The 24,779-nt window shown below is 33.0% G+C and overlaps 1 protein-coding gene across 7 annotated transcripts in view; it reads right to left on the reverse strand.

Moving 5' to 3' along the window:
* The window catches only part of Arhgap21 (Rho GTPase activating protein 21), a 123,603-nt gene that overhangs the window by 33,820 nt on the left and 65,004 nt on the right, over window positions 1-24,779 (reverse strand). For 6 of the 7 annotated variants that reach the window (XM_058578601.1, XM_058578598.1, XM_046442253.2 and 3 more), the window contains exons 5-7: window positions 10,422-10,514; window positions 8,694-8,772; window positions 5,496-5,550 (exon numbers count right to left, since the gene is read on the reverse strand). In XM_058578601.1, coding sequence (XP_058434584.1) covers window positions 5,496-5,550; window positions 8,694-8,772; window positions 10,422-10,514 — 227 coding nt within the window. Of the gene's footprint in view, window positions 1-3,822; window positions 3,865-5,495; window positions 5,551-8,693; window positions 8,773-10,421; window positions 10,515-24,779 lie in introns of those variants that run through there. The other variant, XM_058578602.1, reaches the window with a different exon arrangement.

A 24,779-nucleotide genomic window follows, 5' to 3' on the forward strand; every position in this document is an offset into this window, starting at 1 on the left:
TGGAAACAGCAAGCTAAAAATACATCTATACTGATTTCTCTGGAAGGTACCAAGAGAGGTAAAGGGCAGTGAAGCATAAAGAATAACTTCAGTATCCTTCTGAGCATCTTTTTCTCAAGCTTTTATCTGGGTCTTATTTGATTGGTCTACCACTCTTGAAGCAAAATACATTTGGTGACGTGCATCCTTAACAGATTTTTTTCTTCAATATGCACTGCTATCTGATGATGTGCTACAAAGGCTTCCCTTCCACACGAGCAACATTGATGCCTCTCATTTCCCCTGAGCTTCTTCCATCTCTGCTACCCAGATGACGAAACGAATGCTCTATTATGCATTTAAAATAGTACAACCTCCTCCTTCCCCAGTAAATCAGAGCATAACCACAAGCTGTCAGCTGACTGCAGTTGCCTTTACACTATAATTTGGGTGAAAAAAGACTGTTTTGTTAAATAAATTTCACTCAGAAATTAAGACCTTTCAACACTGTACCTTTTGTGCTGTTTTATTAGTTTATTAAATGACTTCAAAATATACATACAAATATTACTTCCAGAGTAAAACTTACAATGAGTACTACAGAACAAAGACTGGAATGCAGTGAGAAATTAAATCTAGGTATATAAGAAGAAAATATGCACACCATAACATTTTTACAGCATAAACACAATCAGAACATGCATCTTGGGTATGTGCATGGACATAACAAGCTTATCTTATTCAAGTTGACTGAGTATACACCATTGCTTTTCTGTGACAGAAAAACTGCCTGAATGAGAGCATCCTGTAGTCTGGTGCAGTATTTCCTGCAGCAGGTTTGTGTAATCTCATTATGTACCACTTGAAAAGAAGGGTAGATCCCTATAGCCAGTGATGTAGGAGAAGTTGGCAAGCTTCTGGACTTCTCAAAATCTCTATATTAGTATACATTGTGAAACTTGAAGGAAAAGTAGGAACTTATTTACTATAGAACCTATCTATTTCCAAAGGTTTTAAAATGATTAGAATATCCTGCTTGGGAAATGCTGTTCTAGAACTAATAACTTAAAGATACCTCTTTTATTCCAAATTTGGGGAGAAATATTATTTTAGTAATTTTAAATATTACTAAAATATTAAACTATTGAATACTTTTAAAATACATATACTTCAGCTATGTATAAGAATCCTGTATAGCAATTCTAAATGATAAATAGCCTACCTGTAGCCACAGGTCCCAACTTCTAAGTAAAGATATAACAAGCGATCCTTAAATTCATACACATGGACCATACATTAACAACAAATTAATTAAACAGAACATCTCACATATACTGAACTATTACCTAATATAAGCAAATACAGTTGAGATAATAAAATATGAATTCATTTAAGAACATTGCTAAATTTCCTCACATATTCTCAGTTGATGAACACCAAAAACCTTGTTTATACTATTTATTTTCTTATTTAAAGACTCTTCATTTTCATATTTTGGGAAAATACTACTCCAAATTACTATCCATGGAGAAATAACAGTGCCCATCAGGTCACTGTGGATTATTATGTGTTATACTGGCATATGGTGACTGGCAGGTCATAGACATTCCTGAGAAAATTCTGGAACATGTATGGCTATTCTGAGAGGTATGGTATATGATACAAATTATTTCCCAAATCATATTAGAGAAGTAAATCAGGCCTATACAATAAGCATCTTAATGAATCCTTTTCGCCATGATACCTTTAAGTGTTCCCCTAGAAAACCACTGGCCTGCTGTAGGCTCTTTCTAGGAAGAAAGCATCATAGGGGCTTAGACAAATACTGGGTGGGTCATCTGGAATAGAACACAGCATGCGGCTCTTTGAGGTGAATATTAAATGCAAATAGTTTCATATTCTGGGAACAGATTTGAAAACTCTATAACTTGCTAACAGCTGTCAGGTGTTCTCTGTGTCCTTGCTTACAAAGTAGCAAATCTTTCATTGAGTCATCATGGTCTGACGGTCAATGTTTTAACTACCCATTGAGAATCTTTGACTTGTCATTAAGTACCAATTAAATGGCACAAAATATCATTTAAACAAAATAATTATATTCTTTTTTAAAAGTATTTCTTTAGTTGTGGATGGTCACAATATCTTTATTTTTTTAGTGTGGTGCTGAGGATCAAACCCAGTGCTTCATATGCTAGGCAACCACTCTACCACTGAGCTACAACCCCAGCCCCAAAGTAATTATATTTTTATATAATGATGTCAAAACCATACTGTGTTAATAAGTTGTCTGAAATGGTATGATGAAACCAGTGTCATTAAGAATTGAATATTCAGGGCTGGGGATATAGCTCAGTTGGTACAATGCTTCCCTCGTATGCATAAGGCTCTGGGTTTAATCCCCAGCACAAAAAAAAAAGAATTGTATATTCAACTATTAACAAATTTTGGTTTTTACTTTTTTAAACCCAAATGTACAATATGTACATGTGTTTAAAAGATTAACACTTAACAGTGTTATTAACAAAGAACAGCACAGAGCAGGCTAAAAATGCTCTGGTCAAACAACAAACCTACCCAAGAATCTCCAGAGTTAACAGAACTGATTAATTTAAACTCTGAGCCCAATAAACCCATTCTTTAGGTTACTTGAAGGGTAGTGGCTATTTCATTCATGTGCACTTGATAGCAAAACAAAACCTTTTTGTTCTTTTGGAAATGAAACAAGAAATATCTTTTATTATGTAGTAATTCCTTAAAACATGAATATATATTTTTATCCTAGTTTAACATAATATTATAAAATATTATCAAATGACTAGACTGTAATACTGTTCATCCTTTTAATCTAGAAAGTATATTGGTTTAAAAAAGCTGCTACACACAGAAGTACTATAACCAGCATTAGTTTAAAAACATAAATTAGTCTTAATTTTATTTCATACTTTCAACCTTCTATCAATCTATCACTATATAACTATTTATCTAAATCAGACATTAAACCAAATAAAATTTTCTATGCCACCTCTCAAAGATGAGTTGAGCACTTCTAGAATAATTTGGTTCATACCTCATTTCAGGAAACAAACACCACATACTACCCAACCCTGCTGTTATCCAGGTAAGCATATATAAACTACTATGGGTTTTTCCATAGGTGAATGATTTTTACAGTGGCTTAAAAATATCCATGTTATTTTTTTCCCTTTACAATGAATATTTAACCTTACAGGGATAGGCACATATTTTAAAGTGCATTTTTTGAGTATCAATTTAAGATCAGTGTCCTGAAGTACTCCTGAAGGTTCCTAATAAAATATTTTAGCTCAAGGATCTGGGCTAGAGACACAGTACTTCTACATATGGTTTTTTAAAATCCCAAACTCTGTTATATAATAGCTCTAAAAATTGACACTTGTAGTTATTCTGGTGAAAAACAGTTTATGCAGAGAAGAAGTTGACATAGCCTAATGTCCTTTGTAGAACAATGTATGTTATGTATTAATTATATATATTTATACATATTAATTACATATGTATATGTAATTAATACACACACACACTCCTTTGGCTTCCTAATGAAATGTGAATTAAGGCAAGGTTTAAAAACAGACTTTTGGGGCCAGGCACAGTGGCTCACACCTGTAATTCTAGCACCTGGGAAGGCTGAAGCAGGAGGACTGCGAGTGCTAAGCCAGCCTCAGCAACGTAGCGAGGCCCATTGGTTTCAATGGCTGCTGCTCTAACACCATACTGAATTATCAGGGTGGGTAATCTGTAACTATCTATGTGCCTAAGAAAATTGCTGCAGGGCTGGGGATGTGGCTCAAGCGGTAGCGCGCTCACCTGGCAGGTGTGCGGCCCGGGTTCGATCCTTAGCACCACATACAAACAAAAGATGTTGTGTCCGCCGAAAACTAAAAAATAAACATTAAAAATTATCTTTCTCTCTCTTTAAAAAAGAAAAAAAGAAAATTGCTGCAGACAGCTGCAACCAACTTCCTTCCTTCCTTCCGATGGGCACAATATTGCTATTTTATTTGTTTGTTTACTTATATATTTCTTTAGATGCTGATGAACCTTTATTTTATTCATTTATTTATATGTGGTACTGAGAAACGAACCCAGGGCCTCACACATGCCAGGCAAGTGCTCTTACCACTTACCAACTCCAGCTCCACTATTTTATTTTTTTATGTGGTGCTGAGGATGGAACCCAATGCCTTACACATGCTAGGGAAGCACTCTGCTACTGAGCTACAACTGTAATCCCATGCACCTTCCTTCTTGAGCCTCCCCAATCCCACAGAACTGTGTACTTCAGAAAGGTAATGTGTTACCAGCAATAAGTCATTTCTATGTAAAATTAACACCCCTTGAAAACACTGCATTGATCTCCAGAGATTTCAATTTATTATATTTTACATGTCAGTGAATAATGAGAATCAAGGATCCACTTTAGCAACTTTTTTGTAAACAAAAAATTAAAGTATACAGAAGATTATTTAGGATTTTAGTTAAGCTAAGTTCAAACTAAGTTCCCTGTTTTTGTTTTATTTGTTCTTTTTAGTTACACATGATAGTAGAATCTATTTTGATAGATTTATTCCTTAATTTAGTAATAAGAAAAGTAAGCAATAATAAGTTATAATAGAAATAAGTAATAAGAAAAAACTCAATTATTCACACACACAAACAAAAAGAATTTTAAAAAATACTTCAGTATAAAGAACCAATGGATTGTACACTTTGAATGAATAAATTGTATAACTGAAAAAAAAATACTTCAGTGTCCATTCCTATTTCCTAGATCTATTGGAGATCAGTATGTTATTTAAAGTGCTTTCCTCAGTGTACTTTATCTACTGAACTACAAAGTGAATCAAAAGAAAATATGTTTTGCATGAAATTTATATTTTTATCACCTTAAATTTTACTTTCAGATATACTGAAGCTAAATAAAGGCGTTAAGTATTCCAATACATTTCTTCCTTTCATAAAAATCAGAAAAACATGTTTCACGTACATAATTTCATTTCTCCTAGCACAGCATATATTTTCCTTAAGTTATATATCCAATTCACTGTGCCAATACTTCTAATGGAATGAATTGATACCCTTAACAAAACTGCTTGGTAATTTTAAACAGTGATAGTTATTAGAACATTAGGAAATGGCTTTCATAAAATTTCTGTGCTTGTATGTTTTTAAAAAATCTAATTCCTATGGATATGCACCTGCACTCTGATATTTGGCTTTTGTTCAAAGCATTACCTAGATGTAACGCTGGTCTCACCCTGAAGGACAACATTGAGAGTTCACTGTGAAATCAATATCACTCAATTCTCATGTCACTTAATTGCAAGTAATTGACAAGTATTTTTTGTTTTTTGTTTTTACAAAATGTAAATGAAGACTTTTTTCTATAATCTTTTTTTTTAAATGTAATCCACCTCATCTCAAAACTATTTTATTAAAATTTCTGACTATAAACAATTCATACTTGAATAAAAACTTACCACTTGGAGAATATCTTCATCTTTTGGCATAACACTAAGTTCCAATGTTGTATCACTGGAATTGAATATATACAAATACTATTTTAGGGGAGGTGGGAATGTATACAAAAGACTTAAAGAAAAAACAGTTAACTCAGAAATATTTTTTAAATTGTTTCAGAGTTTAATTATTTTTAAATTTTTACTTTTCCAGATTGTATCACTAGAACAAAAATAAGTCTTTTCTATGTAGGAAAAATAATGTACAAAAAAAGGGGACACTGCCATATGTCTGTACTACTCATCAAGTCTTCTTTATTGTGTGCTTCAAATTTAGAAATATAGTGTTACTTATTATTTATTGTTTTATTCAAGTCACAAAGAAATCAAGAGATTTTTTATCACACAGTCTATCAAGTTAAAACTTATTAAAATAGGGGCTGGGATTGTGGCTCAGTGGTAGAAAACTTGCCTTGCAAGTGTGAGGAACTGGGTTTGATTCTCAGCACCATAAATGAATGAATGAATGAATGAATGTCCGTCAACAACTAAAAAAAAAAAACTTGTTAAAATAAAATAACTAAAGAACCCTCAAATTTAACTATTTGTGTGTATGTGTGGTCCTGTGGACTGAACCAAGGACCTTCAGCAAGCGAAGCATATGCTCTACCAGCTCTAGGCTTTCAAATGTAACACTTTAAGCAATACTAAACATTCTGATTTTAAATATTGCCTCTGGCTTCATAGATGAAGCAAATCAGTTCACCATTACAACTACTGAAATGATTCATTTTTAATAATTATAACAATATCATCTCAACTATTTGCTTTCATGCTGTGATTTAATTTTAGAATCTTTTCAGGAAAAGCTCAAAGCCTTATTTATTTTTGTGCTATAAAATTCCTGTTAAACACGATAGAGAAGTTTCTCTAGATTTAAAAAGGCTGAAAAGAGGATGAAATTGTAGCTCAGTGGTAGTGCACTTGCCTAGCATGTGCAAGACTCTGGGTTTTATCCCAGCACCACAAAAGGGATAAATTAAATGGAATCCCATGATCCAAAATTACATTTAGATACAGCAAGGACAGTGGTGCTATCTCCACCAAGTGCTTCAATAGCTAATCTAATAAAATCATATTTTCCCCCAATATAATTGGAAGATTAAGGGGGGGGGGGGAACACAGCAAATCTAAAATTAATCCATCTCTTTTGGATAGATTTGAACCATTATTTTTAGGATCATAAATGTTGGGAGAATGGTATAACAACGAGAACCACAAGTTCTAATAAACTTAACTAGTAAAAGATGGAGGTACATGTATTTCAATATTCAGAGTTGGCAGAAAATACACACCACTATTTTAAAAAATTCTTCTGCAAGAAGATTTGCTACCAACTGTAGACAAAGAAATGAAACTTTTTAAAAGAAAATAAGATCATGAAAAAGTGTTTCTCTAATTTTCAAATTAATTTTATTGCAAAAAAATTAAAAGACTATCATTCCAAAGTATTATTACTCTGAAAGATCTGTACCAGTAACAATGGAATTATGTGCATTTTAAAGAAAACAAAGATTAAGTATGGTTACTTGGGAAAATAATATTTTTAAAGAAGAGATATTAACAAATACACTTAAAATCCTTAAATTATAGACTGATAAAATATTATTGTATTTATGAATGATCTCAATTATGAGGAAAAGAAAATGCCTCTCATTGAGGCCTTAAATTCACCACCAACATTAAGAGGCAAGATTTAAAGAGTTGTTTTCTCTAAGAATCTCATTAAATATTAAAAACATAAAAGAGAATACTCTGAGATCAATTAATCATGATCATGTCATTTAATTTTAAATTAAAAAATGACAATTTATTAGGGCATTACCATAAATAATTTAGATTATAACATGAACTGCTTTAGACATGGCTAGAGGAGCTTGACAAAAATTTAGAAAATAAAACCTTCAATCAAGCTGTAGACAGTTGAGTCTAACTGACAAGAAACATTAAATATCCAAAAGTTATGGTATTTGAATATGGAAAGACCTCTTAGAATAGAGTGGTGATCTGGAAATTGAACCCAAATTCATGGCCTATTCTTATTTTAAAAATTTTTATTTATTTTGTGGTTGTAGATAAACAAATTCTGTTTATTTTTATGTGGTGCTAAGTATAGAACCCAGTGCCTCATGCATGCTAAGCAAGTGCTCTACCACTGAGCGACAGTCCTAGCCCCTCATGACCTAGTACTGACAGAAACTTAATATAAACGACCTTTTTGGCTTTTCATTTCTTCACTTGTAATTCAAAATTTGGTGGGTAAAAGAAACAGAGTACATTCAACTCAATTATTTTTGAGGCCTAAAAATATGTATTTACCTTTATAACTCAAAATTCTATCATTCTACAGATTATAGGCAAACGAACTAAAAAAGGAATGTCTTGCTCTGTTGGTTACAACAAATGAATAAATTTAAGCCAAAAAGATTATTCAAAAAGATATCAGTAAGATAATTTTTTTTAAATATCTTTTTAGTTGTAGTTGGACACAATACCTTTATTTTATTTATTTTTATGTAGTGCTAAGGATCGAACCCAGTATCTCACACATGCTAGGCAAGTGCTCTACTGCTGAACTAAAACCCCAGCCCAAGATATATTAATTTTAATAAAACATGAAAAGTAAAGTATCTTAGTAAATAAGGTTTTAAAATCAACTAGATATTTCTTTACAGTTACTTTAAACAAATTATATATTTGACACTTCAAAAAAAAATTGGAAATTTACAGTAAATCTAAAATGTGTGCCTATCAGAATCTAAAAGAATTTTTAAATTTTTTTTGTTTTGTTTTTTAGTTGTAGGTGGACACAATGCCTTTATTTTTATTCATTTATTTTTATGTGGTGCTGAGGATCGAACCCAGTGTCTCATCTGCACTAGGCAAGCACTCTACCTCTGAGCCACAATCCCAGCCCTGTCAGAATCTAAAAGGATTTTAATCACAAATCTGACAAATTTGCCAAAGCAAAGCCACCTATTAAGTTATCCTTAGGTAGGTGATACTTGACAATTTTCAAACACATTATCTACTACAAAGCAAAGTTCCAATTGCCACGTCATCTAATTCCTTACAGGAGTATGAGGCTATTAAATCTGCTTGCTACTGATTTATAAAACCCGTCTTTGGCCAAAATAAATCATGTTTCAAGAATCTTACCTGTTCTGAATTAGAGCAATTACTTGGGAATAGGTCTTTCCAATAACACTTTCTCCGTTGACTTTTATAATTCGGTCACCTTCAAAGAGGAATAAAATGACACATGAGGAAGTCTTAAAGAAAGTCACTTTAGAATTATTTTAAAATATTTCTATCTCTTTCCCACCCCTCCGAGTGCTGAGGACTAAACTCAGGACCTTGCTCATGCTAGGCAAGTGCTCTACCCAGCTCTTCCAGGGCTGCATCCCAGCCCTGAAAATGTCCTTATTTTTCATATATCTTTGTTCATATATTTTAAAGTACCTTTTACAAAAATGAATTTAAATATATTCAGCTACTTATGAAATACAGCCACATTCTAATAAGAGTTCTCGACACTGATGAATTTAGAAAATTCAAAAGGTATAGTCACCACGTATCACAGCTACACTACTAACATCCCTGTAGGTTGTTTTGGAGTTATAGAACTACTAGTTATCTCTCCATTTACACTGTCATATCTGATAGAGAACGATATTCAACAGTTTCAAAAAATTGATGATTTTTATTTCATCAGTGTCCTCAAATTTTAGTACAGCTTATTTTCTTTTAGTATTCTTTTGATCTATATGATTTATTGATTTGTCTGTACTATAAAACTAAAATATGGGTATTCACATGCTTTTTGACTCTATATATTAATTTGCTCTTCATTTTAATGGCAAAAAAGACTGGATTATTTAGAAAAACTCAAAGGAACAAAAAAGGAAAGAGAGATAAAGGACAGAGGAAAATAGGGGAAAAAATTACTTTGTTTCTCAAGGATCTCACTTCATCTTCTCTCTCTTGTGACACTGACAATATCATAGACATTACATTCTATATAATGGAATACCATATAAACACTAACATACATATTAATTAGGCTTACTTTAAGTATGATGAGAAGGATAATTAAGATTTACATTAACACTGTATCTTAATAAATCTTAGCAATATTATATGTAGCTAAAAATACATTTTATTCAAGACAGTAAATTTTTCATTGATTCCCATTTTAAATTATTTCACGTTTTTACACAAGGGAGAAAAGAATAACTATCTTAAAGCATTCACTCATCTATGACATTTTTATTTAGTTTATTAAAACCAGAAATCGCAAAATATTTTAGAGGAAACAGCTACTAGATCCAACTAATTAGATCACATCCACTGATACCTGTAAATCAAGGGAGGCTACATGGAAACCTATTATGCTGAAAATGAATTCATTCACCTCTGGCTGATCAGGCAACTTCCAGAACTTGGATATCTGAAATTATTTCAATTATGTCAAATAAATATCTTCCTTCAGTTTGCTATTTGGTAATCCTTTGTAGAATTCAATATATATGATTTCAATATATGAAAAATAGATCTTTATAAGAGCCATTTAGCCTGTTATCTGTGGGGTAACTAACAATTTATCAATTTATTAGTTTTCTTTGAACCCATTTATTTGAGTATCAAACATATAACTAGATACAAAGAAAAAGGGACAAACTCATAAAAGAAAAAGAAAAAATGTGGAACACAAAAAGGTGAAAGAAGGGACTGGGGATATAGCTCAGTTGGTAGAGTGCTTGCCTCTCACGCACAAGGCCCTGGGTTAATCCTCAGCACCACCAAACTTCAAAAAAAAAAAAAAAGTGGAAGAAGGAAGAAATGAAGTAAAAATAAAAGGTTTTGTTTAAAGCAAATTATCAGCACCTGTGCATAATCCAGCTTCAAAGGCAGGTCCTCCTTCTTTAACTTGTTTAACAAATATGGTATCCATTGGTTCCAAGCGGTTTCTTTGTTTTCCTATAGGAAAGAAAAAGCCCAAGGCATGATTTTACTTCATAATATTTTATCAAAATATTAATTCAGACAAGCAGAGATTTCTGAGGAAGCAATAAAAGCATATTTTTGAATCTGGATGATAAAGTCACAAAATAGGGCTTTTCATTAACTCTAACATTTATTTTGCTTCTTCCATAATACAGTGAAAGCTACATTTGATGGTTTCCATTTACTAAGTACATTCTGTATGTCAATTACTACACTATATACTATACATACCTTAAAACTGCTAATGTTCATAGCAAGTAAGTCTTACAACCACTATTGCATAAAAAAGAAAACTGAGGGTCAGAGGGATTAAGTAAGTTCTCCAAAGACACACAGCTAACAAGTGGCAAAGTTCATTATACAGGAAGTGCCAGGCTACTGCTTTTTAATTACTGCATTGTGCTAAGTATTAAAATATGATGAACAAGACATTTCTTCCCTTCAAGGATACTGGGAGAGGAAAGACATACATATAAATATCGGTATACTATAAAAAACAGACAAACACAAAACACAGTCATGGAAATGAGAACATGATCAACTCTGTAGTACAGTCAGGATTTCACAAGCTGTTGTCCATGGATCATCTGCATTAACAACTAAGGTGTTTGCTAAAAATGAATGTTCTGGAGTCCGAACAGAAATCTGCCTTGTTAACAAGTTTCCCAGGTGATCTTTATTTATACTTGCTAAAATTTGAGCAAAACCCGTTTCAGTAAAATAGAAGTCAATAGAAGATTGAGAGATGAGAGGACACTTTGGCTAATTGATAAATACTATCATAACTACTGTGGGAGGACAAAAAAGGTAGATAAGAGTTCTAAAAGTGTGGTCCCCAGACCAGCAGCATTAGTATCACCTGGGAAATGTGTTAGAAATGCAAATCTGTGGACCCCTCCCCACATCTACTGAATTAGTCACTCTGAGGTGATTGTGATGCACACTCAAGTTTGAGAACCACTGAAGTAGAAGACACATTCAGTCTGGACACTTAAAGAATATAACCACAAAAATGAGGTATATACATGTGTAGAGTAATACAATAGCAAAGCTGGGCAGAAAATGATTGTTGTTAAATAGCAATGCTGGGCAGAAAATGATTGTGAATATAAAGAATTCATAGCTATTGCATACAAAACTAAATTTTATCACAGTGTATACACAAAGGTAGCTCTGAAGAAGTTTCTTAGTGATGAAATATCTATCAGTACCTCTAATCACACTCAGCTAATTAAACTACAAATTGTTTTTGTTTCAGAAGTCAGTAGACATGGGTTCAAATCCCTGCTTTGCCACTTGAAATTTTCTGTGTGCCAGGTTAATTTTCTTCATATAACTTCTTACTTACTGCCTAAAATTACATTTGTATTCACTTACAGATTTGTTGTACAGCATTCCCACTAACATGAAGTGCAGGAAGTTTGCAAGCTCACTGATATCCGTAGCACCTAAAACAATGCCTGACATATAGCAGGCATTTAAGTAATTACTAAATAAATGTATTATTTAATTCATATGAGCCTTCAAGATGGGCATTTGTCTGACAACAAAAATTGCCATTTGTCTCACAAGAAAAAAGACTAAGTAACTTGCAAAGAGGACAAGTAGGGACTTGAACCCAGGTCTAAATTTACATATGACATTCCATGTTGCTTCAAAAGTAATTGAAAGTAATCCATTTGTTGAGCTGTGTTGATTACCAGTAGTCCATTAACAATTATAGTCATGAGTTGCATCATGAGTTTTGGTCAAGGAATAGGCCACATATAGGCTATACTATATAGGTGTGTAGCAGGCTACAACATCTAGGTTTACGTAAGTACAAACTATTTTCATTCACACAACAAAATCACCTAATGAAGCACTTAGCTTCTCAGAATATATTGTTGTTATGTGACAGATGACTATAATTTAAAAGGAAAAAAGTTCTTTTCAATTTAAATGCAAACACTGACTTCTAATCAAGTGGTAATTAATCAGGCTAGGCCCTTCTGTGGCCAACCCAACATTTACAACAGGTGGCATTAGAGGAAATTCATCTATCTCCTTGGCTAGAGATTTGAGGATTCAATAAGATTTACCATATCAAGACACTGCTTTGATGGAAAGAGTTATATAACAAATGAGACTTTTTTTTAAAACTGCTGTCTTCTAGTCCACTGTGTCTCAAAGGTGATTATACCATACTTATATTTAAAAATACAAAATGTAAGTGACTAGTAATGAAGTCTACAAAATAATAAAAAATTGGCTGGGTAGCAATGGGGTGACTTCTGGAAATTCTGATAGAAAAGTTCACTTACACAGAACAGAGGTGGTCCAAAATAATTTGGTGTGCTAATGTCTATAAAGGAAATACTAATTTTGCAATGACTGCCGTTGTAAATTCAGAGATACTTTGCCATTGATAAATCTCTCAATACACTATGCCTGAAAACATATGAAGATGGAATAGATTAAAAGAGAAGCCAATCCTATTGTAAGCACCATTACATCTCCTGAGAGTTGCACTTTTGGTTTTTGTTCATTTTCTTTTCTGGATTTTATTAATTCTACCAAGATACCTAATTCCGCTACACAAGAGGAAATTGTCCCCAAGTATCCCTCAAATATAAACCAGTTTCACTAAGAAATATACTTCTTTTCACTTAAGTCTTGAGTTAAACAGGACGTAGTAACATTAATAGTGTCCTCTTTAACATAGGTGGATTTCAATTCTGCTGGAACTTGATAAAAAATATCAAATTTAAAATGTGTCATTCAATCTCCTGGGTCTTTAGTTGTTTGGGGGATGAGTGGGGGTTGATACTGGGGATTGAATCAAGAGGTGTTTTACCACTGAGCCTCATCCCCAGCTCTTTTTTAAATATATATTTTGAGACAGGGTCTTGCTTAGTTAAGCTGGCCTCAAACTTGTGATCCTCCTGCCTTAGCCTCTAAAGTCACTGGGATTAGGTATGTGACACCACACCTGGCTCCTGGGTCTTTAGTTTTTTCAAGTATATTTCTGGGACATGCAAAACTAAAAGCCTGATCCTGAATTATGAAAACCCAAACAGGAAAAATTACTTTTTTACTTCTCTGTATGAATATTTAGCAGAGCCCAACAGCTTCCATTCTTAGTAAAAGCCTTTTTGATTTTTCACATCTATACTTCATAGTTTCTCAATTTTATAAAAACATATGAGATATGTTTCAAAATCTATTAAGTACTTTATTCAAGTGCCATTCCCTTGACCTTATCAAAAGAAAGAAAAATGTGTCTTTTTAGCATAAACATGTAATTAAATATTTCTGTATTTGCAGTAAGAGATAATGATCTCAAAAGGATAAAAAAGGCTAAAGTGACCAGATTCAATAAGAATACATGAAAAAGCTCATATAAATTTATTTGAAGTTGAATATTATATGTGAAATCAGAAAGAATGCATATACTTCTACATTATATTAATAAGATCAGTTGGGGAATAGGAGTAAAAAACTAACAATATATAGGGAGGAGCTGTCATCCAAACACTGAATGTCCGGATGAGTTATTACTCTCAGTGTCTAGTAGTAGTAGATGCAGTAGTAATTAAGACCTTAGGCCCTATAACCAGATTAACATGGTTTAAAACCTCAACTCTACCATTTCTTTTCAATGTAGGGCTATAACATTTTGAAGTTGCTGGATACATATTTAAACTAATTAGTTAATAATCTTAAATTCTTTTTTTTTTAAAAAAGATAGAGTGAGAGAGGGAGAGAGAGAGAGAGAGAATTTTTTAATATTTATTTTTTAGTTTTCAGCGGACACAACATCTTTGTATGTGGTGCTGAGGATCGAACCCGGGCCGCACGCATGCCAGGCGAGCGCGCTACCGATTGAGCCACATCCCCAGCCCATAATAATCTTAAATTCAAATTTAACTAGGCATTCTTTACCTGGATTTTACACAAATTATTGATTTTACACAAATTATTTATATGTGCCCCAATTCACTCATCTGAAAAATGGAAATGATGACCATTACTCATGCCTGGCAAAAATGTTGTAAGGATTCAAAGAGGTAATCCATTAAGTGTTTATGTAATACATAGTATAAGTAGTTATTTAATAAAACTTATTATGCTAGTCTAATTGTAAGCCTTCAAAAGATGACATAAAGCACATTGTAGTGCAAGTAATCAAAACATACTGGCTGAAAGAATATCCATAAAATTCAACTGTCATAAGGAAGTTGAGAAATACAGGCCAATGGAAAAAGGAAAAAAAGAAAAAAAGGTAGAAAGGTAAAAGACTACACCAAAAATAAACAAATAAATAAATTAATAAATAATGAGGTATCTCTGACATAAACCACTTATCTGTCTTCAAAGAGACTGGTGTCTAAAACCAAAGGCTACCCGTGTGGTGCAATCTCCCTGCAGAGACTGGCGGGTGGCACTCCTCGCTTCCAGATGCCCTACACTGGGATCAGTCCTCCCACCCTGGTTCCCTACACCACCCTGAGGGCAGAGCCACCAGCTTAAAACAGACAGCCCCACCTATTGGATGAGAAGAGAAACAGAAATGAAACGGATCTCTAAAACTAGCAACAACCCTGGTTTCTTCTTTTGAGTATTTTTTTTTTCTCTTTCTCTTCTACCCCTCTATCCTCCGGCCCTCACATACCCAACATATGTGAAACAAAGAACTTTGCATGAAATAGGATTTTGAGAACTGAGTCACATGAATAATATAATATAGAGGTGTTGTTTATGCCCTTTTTTCCCCTCTTTTTTCTTTTTTTCATTTTTCTTTCCCCCACCAAATTTTACTATTTTAACATCCTGTATTTCTCTAAATACATATGTGTGTTTGTTTTATGTACTCTACCATCTTCCCACGTACTTGTCTACCCTAAATTACTTCCTGTCTATTCTCTTGCTACCCACCCTAAATTACTTCCTGTCTATTCTCTTGCTACCCTCTTCATTAGATTTCTCTTTCACATTTCCTTAAGATATACTAACTCTATACTCTCACATCTTTCCCCCTCAGCATATTGTCCTACTCCCCACCCCCAGTTCATTGTCCACTGTCAGAAACTGTAAACCTTTACGAAACTACTGATTATATTTTAGATAATAATTGAATCCAACATTTTTGTACATTGAGACTAAACTATAAACAACAAATTGTTCATAGGTAATATCTTGTGGATATTGGGATCAGTTAATATTTTCCTTCCCCACAAAGGAGGAATCTTGGAACCCTACAAGAGCACTACAAACCTATAGAGTAATAACACCCCAGACCCACAGAGCTGGAAAGGAAGACACATGAGCAACATGAAAAGACAAGGGAAGAAAGTACCACCAATAAATCAAGACACCACATCATCAGAATCATTGGCAGCCACAGCATAAAAAATTACAGAGAGGAGTTCAGGGTATACATGGTTAAAATGTTCTGTGAACTCAAGGAAGATACAAGAGCAAATACAAGCAGTGAAAGGTCACTTCGACAAAGAGCTACATAAACAAATCCAAGAAGCAAAAGATCACCTCAACAGGGAAATAGAGGTTCTTAAAAAAAAAAAAAAAACAGAAATCCTTGAAATGAAAGAAACAATAAACCAAATTAAAAGCTCAAATGAAAGCATCACCAACAGAATACACCACTTACAAGATAGGACATCAGACAATGAAGATAAAATATATAATCTTGAAAACAACATAGACCACACAGCGATAATGATAAGAAACCATGAGCAGAACATTCAAGAAATATGGGATAGCATAAAGAGAACAAATTTAAGAGTTATTGGGATAGAGGAAGGCATAGAGGTCCAAACCAAAGGAATGAATAATTTATTCAATGAAATAATATCAGAAAACTTTCTAAACATGAAGAATGAATTGGAAATCCAAATTCAATAAGCCTACAGGATGCCAAATGTACAAAATCACAACAGATCCACGCCAAGGCACATTATAATAAAAATGCCCAACATACAGAAAAAGAAGAGAATTTTAAAAGTCATGAGAGAAAGGAATCAGATTACATGTAGAGGAAAACCAATTAGGATAACAGCAGATTTTTCAACACAGACCCTGAAAGCTAGAAGGTCCTGGAACAACATATATCAAGCTCTGAAAGAAAATGGGTGCCAACCAAGAATCTTGTATCCAGCAAAATTAAGCTTCAGATTTGAAGATGAAATAAAAACCTTCCATGATAAACAAAAGTTAAAAGAACTTATAGCTAGAAAACCAGCAGTACAAAACATCCTTGGCAAAATATTCTATGAAAAGGAAACGAAAAACAACAATGAAAATCAGCAAAGGGAGGTAGTATCCTAAAAGAAAAACTAAATCAAAGAAGACAATCAATTCAAGTTAAATAACAAAAATTTAAAAATTTGGCTGGAAATACAAACCACGTCTCAATAATAACCCTGAATGTTAATGGCTTAAACTGACCAATCAAAAGACACAGGTTAGCAGACTGGATTAAAAAAAAGAGAAAGAGACTCAACCATTTGCTGCCCATAGGAGACTCATCTGATAGGAAAAGACATCCACAGACTGAAGGTGAAGGATTGGGAAAAATCATACCACTCACATGGACTGCGGAAGCAAGCAGGGGTTTCCATCCTCATATCAAATAAAGTAAACTTCAAGCCAAATTTAATCAAAAGGGATAAAGATGGACACTACATACTGCTCAAGGGAACCATATACCAACAAGACATAACAATCATAAATATATATTCCCCAAACAATGGTGCAGCTATGTTCATCAAACAAATTCTTCTAAAGCTCAAGAGTCAAACAGAACACAACAAAATAATATTGGATGACTTTAACATACCTCTCTCACCTCTGGATAGATCTTCGAAACAAAAGTTGAATAAAGAAACTGTAGAACTCAATATACAATTAATAACAGACTTAACTGACATACATAGAATATTTCAACCTGTGTCAAGCAGATACACTTTCTTCTCAGCAAAACATGGATTCTTCTCTAAAATAGACCATATAATATGCCACAAAGCAACTTTTAGCAAATATAAAAAAGTAGAGATACTACCATGCATTTTATCAGATCATAATGGAATAAAATTGGAAATCAATGACAAAATAAAGAAGAAAAATTTCTTCAACACCTGAAGACTAAACACTATGCTACTGAATGAACAATGAATTACAGAAGACATCAAGGAGGAGATTAAAAAAATCTTAGAGATAAATGAGAAAATAGACAAAACATATCTGAATCTCTGGGACCCATGAAAGCAGTACTAAGAGGAAAATTCATTGCATAGAGTTCATTCCTTAAAATAATAAAAAGTCAACAAATAAATGACCTCACACTACATCTCAAAGCCCTAAAAAAAAAAGAAAAAAATCAACAGCAAGAAATAATTAAAATTAGAGCTGAAATTAATGAAATCAAAATAAAAGATACAATTGAAAAAACTGACAAAACAAAAAGTTGGTTCTTTGAATAAATAAATAAAATAGACAGATCCTTAGCTATGCTAATGAAGAGAAGGAGAGACAAAACTCAAATTACCAGCATATGCGATGAAAAAGGTTTTATCACAACAGACACTACAGAAATACAGAAGATAATTAGAAATTATTTTGAAAACTTATACTCCAATAAAATAGAAGGCATCAACAAATTTCTTAAGTCTTATAATTTGTCCAGATTGAATTAGGAGGATACAGACAATTTAAACAGACCAATATCAAGTGATGAAACAGAAGACGTCATCAGAAGCTTACCAACCAAGACAAGCCCAGGACCGGATGGATACACAGCTGAGTTCCACAAGACCTTTAAGGAAGAACTAATACCAATACTCTCCAATTTATTTCAGGAAATAAAGAGGCAACACTTCCAAACTCATTCTATGAGTTCAATATCACCCTGATCCCAAAACCAGGCAAAGACACATCACAGAAAGAAAATTTCAGACCAATATCTCTAATAAACATAGATGCAGAAATTCTCAATAAAATTCTGGCAAATTGAATACAAAAACATATCAAAAAGATCGTGCACCATGATCAAGTGAAATTCATCCCAGGGATGCAAGCTTGGTTCAACATACAGAAATCAATAAATGTAATTCATCACATCAATAGACTTAAAGATAAGAATCATATGATCATCTCAATAGATGCAGAAAAAGCATTTGACAAATTATAGCACCCTTTTATGTTCAAAATACTAGAAAAACTTGGGATAACAGAAATATATCTCAACATCGTAAAGGCTATCTATGCTAAGCCCCAGGCCAACATCATTCTAAATGGAGAAAAATTGAAGGCATTCCCTCTAAAAACTGGAACAAGACAGGGCTGCCCTCTTTCACCACTTCTATTTAACATAGTTATTGAAACACTGGCCAGAGCAATTAGACAGATGAAAGAAATTAAAAGAATTCACATAGGAAAAGAAAAATTCAAATTGGCACTATTTGTTGATGATATGATTCTATACCCAAAAGACTCAAAAAGTTCTACCAGAAAACTCCTAGAACTAGTAAATGTGAAGCAAAGTAGCAGGACATAAAATCAACACCCATAAATCAAAGACATTTTGGTATATCAGTGACAAATCCTCAGAAAGGGAAACTACCCCATTCTCAATAGCAAACAAATAAACAAACAAACAAACAAATAATAAAATACTTGGGAATCAATTTAATGAAAGAGGTGAAAGATCTATATAATAAAAATTACAGAACCCCAAAGAAAGAAATCAAAGAAGATCTTAGAAGATGGAAAGATCTACCTTGCTCTTGGATAGGCAGAATTAATTTTATCAAAATGACCATACTTCCAAATGCAGTATACAGATTTAATGCAATTCTGATCAAAATCCCAATGGCATTCCTCATAGAAACAGACAAAGCAATCATGAAATCCATCTGGAAAAATAAGAGACCCAGAATAGCTAAAGCAATCCTTAGCAGGAAGAGTGAAACAGGTGGAATCACTATACCAGAACTTAAACTATACTATAGAGCAACAGTAACAAAACCAGCATGGTATTGGCACCAAAACAGACTGGTAGACCAATGGTACAGAATAGAGGACACACAGACTAACCCACAAAACTACAATTATCTTATATTAGACAAAGGTGCTAAGAATATGCATTGGAGAAAAGATAGCATCTTCAACAAATGGTGCTGGGAAAACTGGAAATCCATATGCAACAAAATGAAATTAAACCCCTATCTCTCACCATGCACAAAACTCAACTCAAAATGGATCAAGGACTTAGGAATACAACCAGAGACCCTGCATCTAATAGAAGAAAAAGTAGGCCCTAATCCATCATGTGGGATGAGGCCCCAACTTCCTTAATAAGACTCCTGTGGCACAAGAATTAAAATCAAGAATCAATAAATGGGATGGACTCAAACTAAAAAGTTTCTTCTCAGCAACAGAAATTGTGAGGTGATTAGAGAGCCTACATCTTGGGAGATTTTTACCCCTCATACATCAGATAGAGCACTAATCACCAGGGTATATAAAAAACTCAAAAAGCTAAACACCAAAAAAAATAATAATAAAAAAAATAACCCAATCAATAAATGGGCCAAGGAACTGAAGAGACACTTCTCAGAAGATGATGTACAATCAATCAATAAATACCTGAAAAAATGTTCATCATCACTAACAATTAGAGAAATGCAAATCAAAACCACTTTATGATTTCATCTCATTCCAGTCAAATGGCAGCTCTTACGCATACAAACAACAATAAGTGTTGGTGAGGATACGGGGAAAAGGTACACTCATACACTGCTGGTAGGAATGCAAATTGGTGCAGCCAATATGGAAAGCAGTATAGAGATTTCTTGGAAAATTGGAAATGAAACTACCATTTGACCCAGCTGTCCCTCTCCTCGGTCTATACCCAAAGAACTTAAAAACAGCATAATAGAGGGACATAGCCACATCAATGTTTATAGCAGCACAATTCACAATAGCTAAACTGTGGAACCAACCTAGATGCCCTTCAATAGGTGAATGGCATGTATTCACAATGGAATTTTACTCAGAAATAAAAGAGAATAAAATCATGGCATCTGCAGGTAAATGGATGGCATTAGAGAAGATAATGCTAAGTGAAGTTAGCCAATCCCAAAAAAACAAATGCCAAATATTTTCTTTGATATAAGGAAGCTGATTCATAGTGGGATAGGGAGAGGGAGCATGGGAGGAATAGACGTGCTCTAGATAGGGCAGAGGGGTTGGAGGGGAAGGGAGGGGAAATGGGGTTATTAATGATGGCAGAATGTGATGATCATTATTATCCAAAGTACAGGTATGAAGACTCAAATTGGTATGAATATACTATATATACAACTAGAGATATGAAAAATTGAGCTCCATATACGTAGTAAGAATTGTAATGCATTCTGTTGCCGTATATAAATTTTTAAAAAATGAAAAAAAGAGAATGATTTAAATCTTTAATTACCTCCCTTTTTTAGAGAAGGCTAAAGTCAAAAAACACTTGTAACATTTAAAATATTTGCAAATTTGAAGTTTTAAGTATATAAAGCAAACAGATTACAAAGCAACAAAATTTGAAGTATAACTGTTACAAACCCTGAAAGGAAAATCCATAAAGACAGAGATCATTCTAGTTTACGGGACAAACTAGGGTGGGTGCTTTATACAAGAAAATCATTCTACATCTTAACCAAAAGCAAAGCAATGAAAAATAACGAATGTCATCAAGGTTAAGCTTTTTTCCTTCTTCTGAGTTCTCAAACATACTACCAAAGAATTTTTTCTAATGGAACCAAATCCCCTCTGCTTATATAATGACAGTTATTTTTTAAAGTATTCTTTTCATTGATTTCTTTGTTGTTTAAAAAATAGTCTCTCCCTATATTTTTTTAAACAGCTCTATACATAAAAAGAGGCTACTGAAATGAGAAAGAATTTTATGAACGTCAGATAAGCCTGTGAAAAAATGCCCCTCCATAAAGGTTAAAAGCCAAAAATGTACATGACATAATGGAATATCAAAGCACCAGGCACCAATTATTTTTAAAAACCTAATTAAATAGCTTGTTGAAATTAATATATATTTTTCAGATGAAATCTTCAATAACAATAAGGGGCTGGGTGTGGGTAACTCTATGATAAAGCCCTTGCCTAGCATGTCCAAGGCCCTGGGTTATATCCCAAGCACTGCAAAAAATCAAAAAGTAAAAAAAAAAAAAAAAGGCTAAAATCTCAATGTAGACTGAAATAAATATCCAAGTTAAGTCTAAATGATTTAAAAAAAAAAAAAACTTCATTTTTCTTTGATGGAGAACAGATTATCGTGTAGAATATTTTGTTGAGCTATCATTAGAAATTACAAACTGTTAAGGCAAAAAGCAAACAGAAGAAGTAATAAACACCAAATTCATGCGAGTGGTTACTTCTGGGGGAAGATAATAGGGAAGGAATAGTGTAAAAGGCCTAAGGGATACATTTATGTAGGGGAGGGAGAAAGAAATAGGAAGGAATGGAGGAGAAAGGGGATATTGAGGAGATACAAACTGAGTATGCCTTATCTAAAGTGCTAGGTACTAAAAGCCTAAAATGTTTTGGATTTCAAAGTTTTTCATATTTTAAAATATTTGCACAAACAATCAGTTGAGCACTCCTAATCTTAAAATCCAAAATCTGAAACTTTTTGAGCCTGTGATCTGATTTTGGAGCATTTCAGAATTTGGATTTTGGATGTGGGGATGTTCAATTTGTATTAAAATGTTAAGACGATAAAGAAAGGCATCAAGCATTCAAAAGTTAAATTTTTTCCCTATAGTTTGCCTGAACTATTTCATAACTATTATTTTGTTTTTGAAAACATGCTTCAGACACAAAATAATCAAAATAGAATAAAAGCAGTACTAAAGGAAATTTACAACAATCAACATCTACCTCAAAAAAAGTAAAACATCTTAAACATCCTATCACTGCATGTTAAGAAACGAGAAAAGAACCAAATTCAAAATTAATAGAAGAAAAAAAAATAATAAAGATCAGAGTAGAAACAAATGAAAAAGGGACTAAAACACAACACAAAAGTTCAGCAGAAAAGATAAAATAGACAAACTCTTAGCTAGACTAAGAAAAACAAAAAATAAAAGACGAAAAGGAAGACATTACAAATGACACCACAGAAATTTGTAAAAAGAATCATTAGAGATCATGAACAACTATATACCAACAAATTTGATAACCAGGAGAAATGGATGATAAATATCCTGGACACATAAACCTTATCAAAATTGAATCATGAAGAGAAGGTCCTGGGGAAGGAAACTGAGCAAATTATGTGTATGTACAAATATGGCATAATGAGACCCATTATTATGTATTTGAATACATTCAACAAAGTTGCAAGATACAAAATCACATACAAAAATTAGTAGCATTACTATAAACCAATACTAAATTATCTAAAGTAGAAATTAAAAAAGGCAATCCCACTTACAGCAGCTACAAAAAAATACTTAGGAATAAAAGTAACCAATGAGGTGACAGAGCTATAATGAATATATAAATATTAATGAAAGAAACTGAGGAGGACACACAAAAATGGAAATATATCCCATGTGCATGAATTGGAGGGATAAATACTGTTAAAGTTGTCCATACTATCCAAAGCAATCTACAGATTCAATGCAATCCTGTTAAAATAAAATGACATTCTTCATATAACTAGGAAAAACAATCCTAAAATTTTTATGGAACTACAAAAAACTCCAAATAGACAAAACTATGTTGAGGAAAAACAGAAAACCAAAGTAGGAAGCATTATACTACCTGAATTTAAAATACAGTACACAAAGCAAAGCAGCATGGTACTGGCATAAAAACAAACATACAAATCAATGGAACAGAACAGAGAGCCTAGAAGTAAATTGCTGCATCTATGGCCAATTGATTTTCAACAAAGTCACTAAGAGCATGCATTGGAGAAAGAACATCAAACTAAAAAGCTTCTGCACAGCAAAGGAAATAATTATCAGATTGAAGAGACAATTCAGAATAAGGGAAAACATTTACAAACTATACTTAGACAAGGGATTGATATCTAGAACATATGAAGAACTCAAAAAACTCAATAGCAAAAAAAAAAAAAAATAGGCAATAAACCTTAACAGACATATCTCAAAAGAAGACATGCAGATATCAAATTGATATAGGAAAAAATGTTCAATTTCACTAATTATCAGAGAAATGCAAATCAAAAACACAATGAACTATCATTTTACCCCAGTAATTGACTACTCTAAAAAAGACTAAAGCCCAAGTGCTGGCATAAACCTGGAAAAAAGGGAACCCTTATGCTCTGTTGATGGAAATGCAAATTGATACAGCCATGTGAAAAATCATATGGAGATTCTTTGAAAAATTAAAATAGAACCAACACATAATCCAGCAATACCACTAGTATGTATATAGCCAAAGGAAATGAAATCAATTAAAGAGAAATCTGCAATCTCATGTTCACCATGACACTATTCACAATAGCCAAGAAGTGGAAACAACCAAAATATCCATCAACTGATGAAGAAATAAAGAGTATGTGGTACATATACACAAGGAAATACTGTTAGGCCAAAGAATGAAATCTTATCTGAAACAACATGGACAGAATTGGAGATCATTATGTTAAGTGAAATAAACCAGACATAAAAAGACAAGTACTGCATGACCTAGAATGGTGACTACTAGAGGCTGGGGAATAAGGGGAGAGGAAAGGATGAGGAAAGGTTGATCAATGGGTACTAAGTTACAATTAAAAACAAAAAGTTCTGGTGTTAAATGTTATTTCAACCTACACCTATGTAATTTTTAAAAAATTTTTTATTGTGGAAAATGTTCAGCATACACAAAAATAGAGAAGACAATAGAATAAAGTCATGAATCCATTTTAATGATTTTTTTAAAAAACTGTCAGTTTTGTTTCATTAAAACCTATCCACTTTTTTTCTAAAACATTTGAAAACAAATCCCAGATTATATGTCAACTCATTTACAAATACTTCAGAGTATGATTCACTAAGATATAAAAATTTAGTTTTTTCTTAAAGGAAAAACAACAAATGTTTCAGTGATTCTCTATAGTATGTAGTATTCTGCACAATGTAGGTTTCTAATATAAGCTGACAACACACCCAATCTTTCTACTTTCATCTTCCTAAATGCTTACTCAACATTAATGAAGGC

The sequence above is a fragment of the Marmota monax genome, unplaced genomic scaffold, assembly GCF_021218885.2.
Source record: "Marmota monax isolate L192 unplaced genomic scaffold, Marmota_monax_Labrador192_F-V1.1 WCK01_AAM20220418_F8-fsc00072, whole genome shotgun sequence".
NCBI classification, from domain to species: Eukaryota; Metazoa; Chordata; class Mammalia; order Rodentia; family Sciuridae; genus Marmota; species Marmota monax.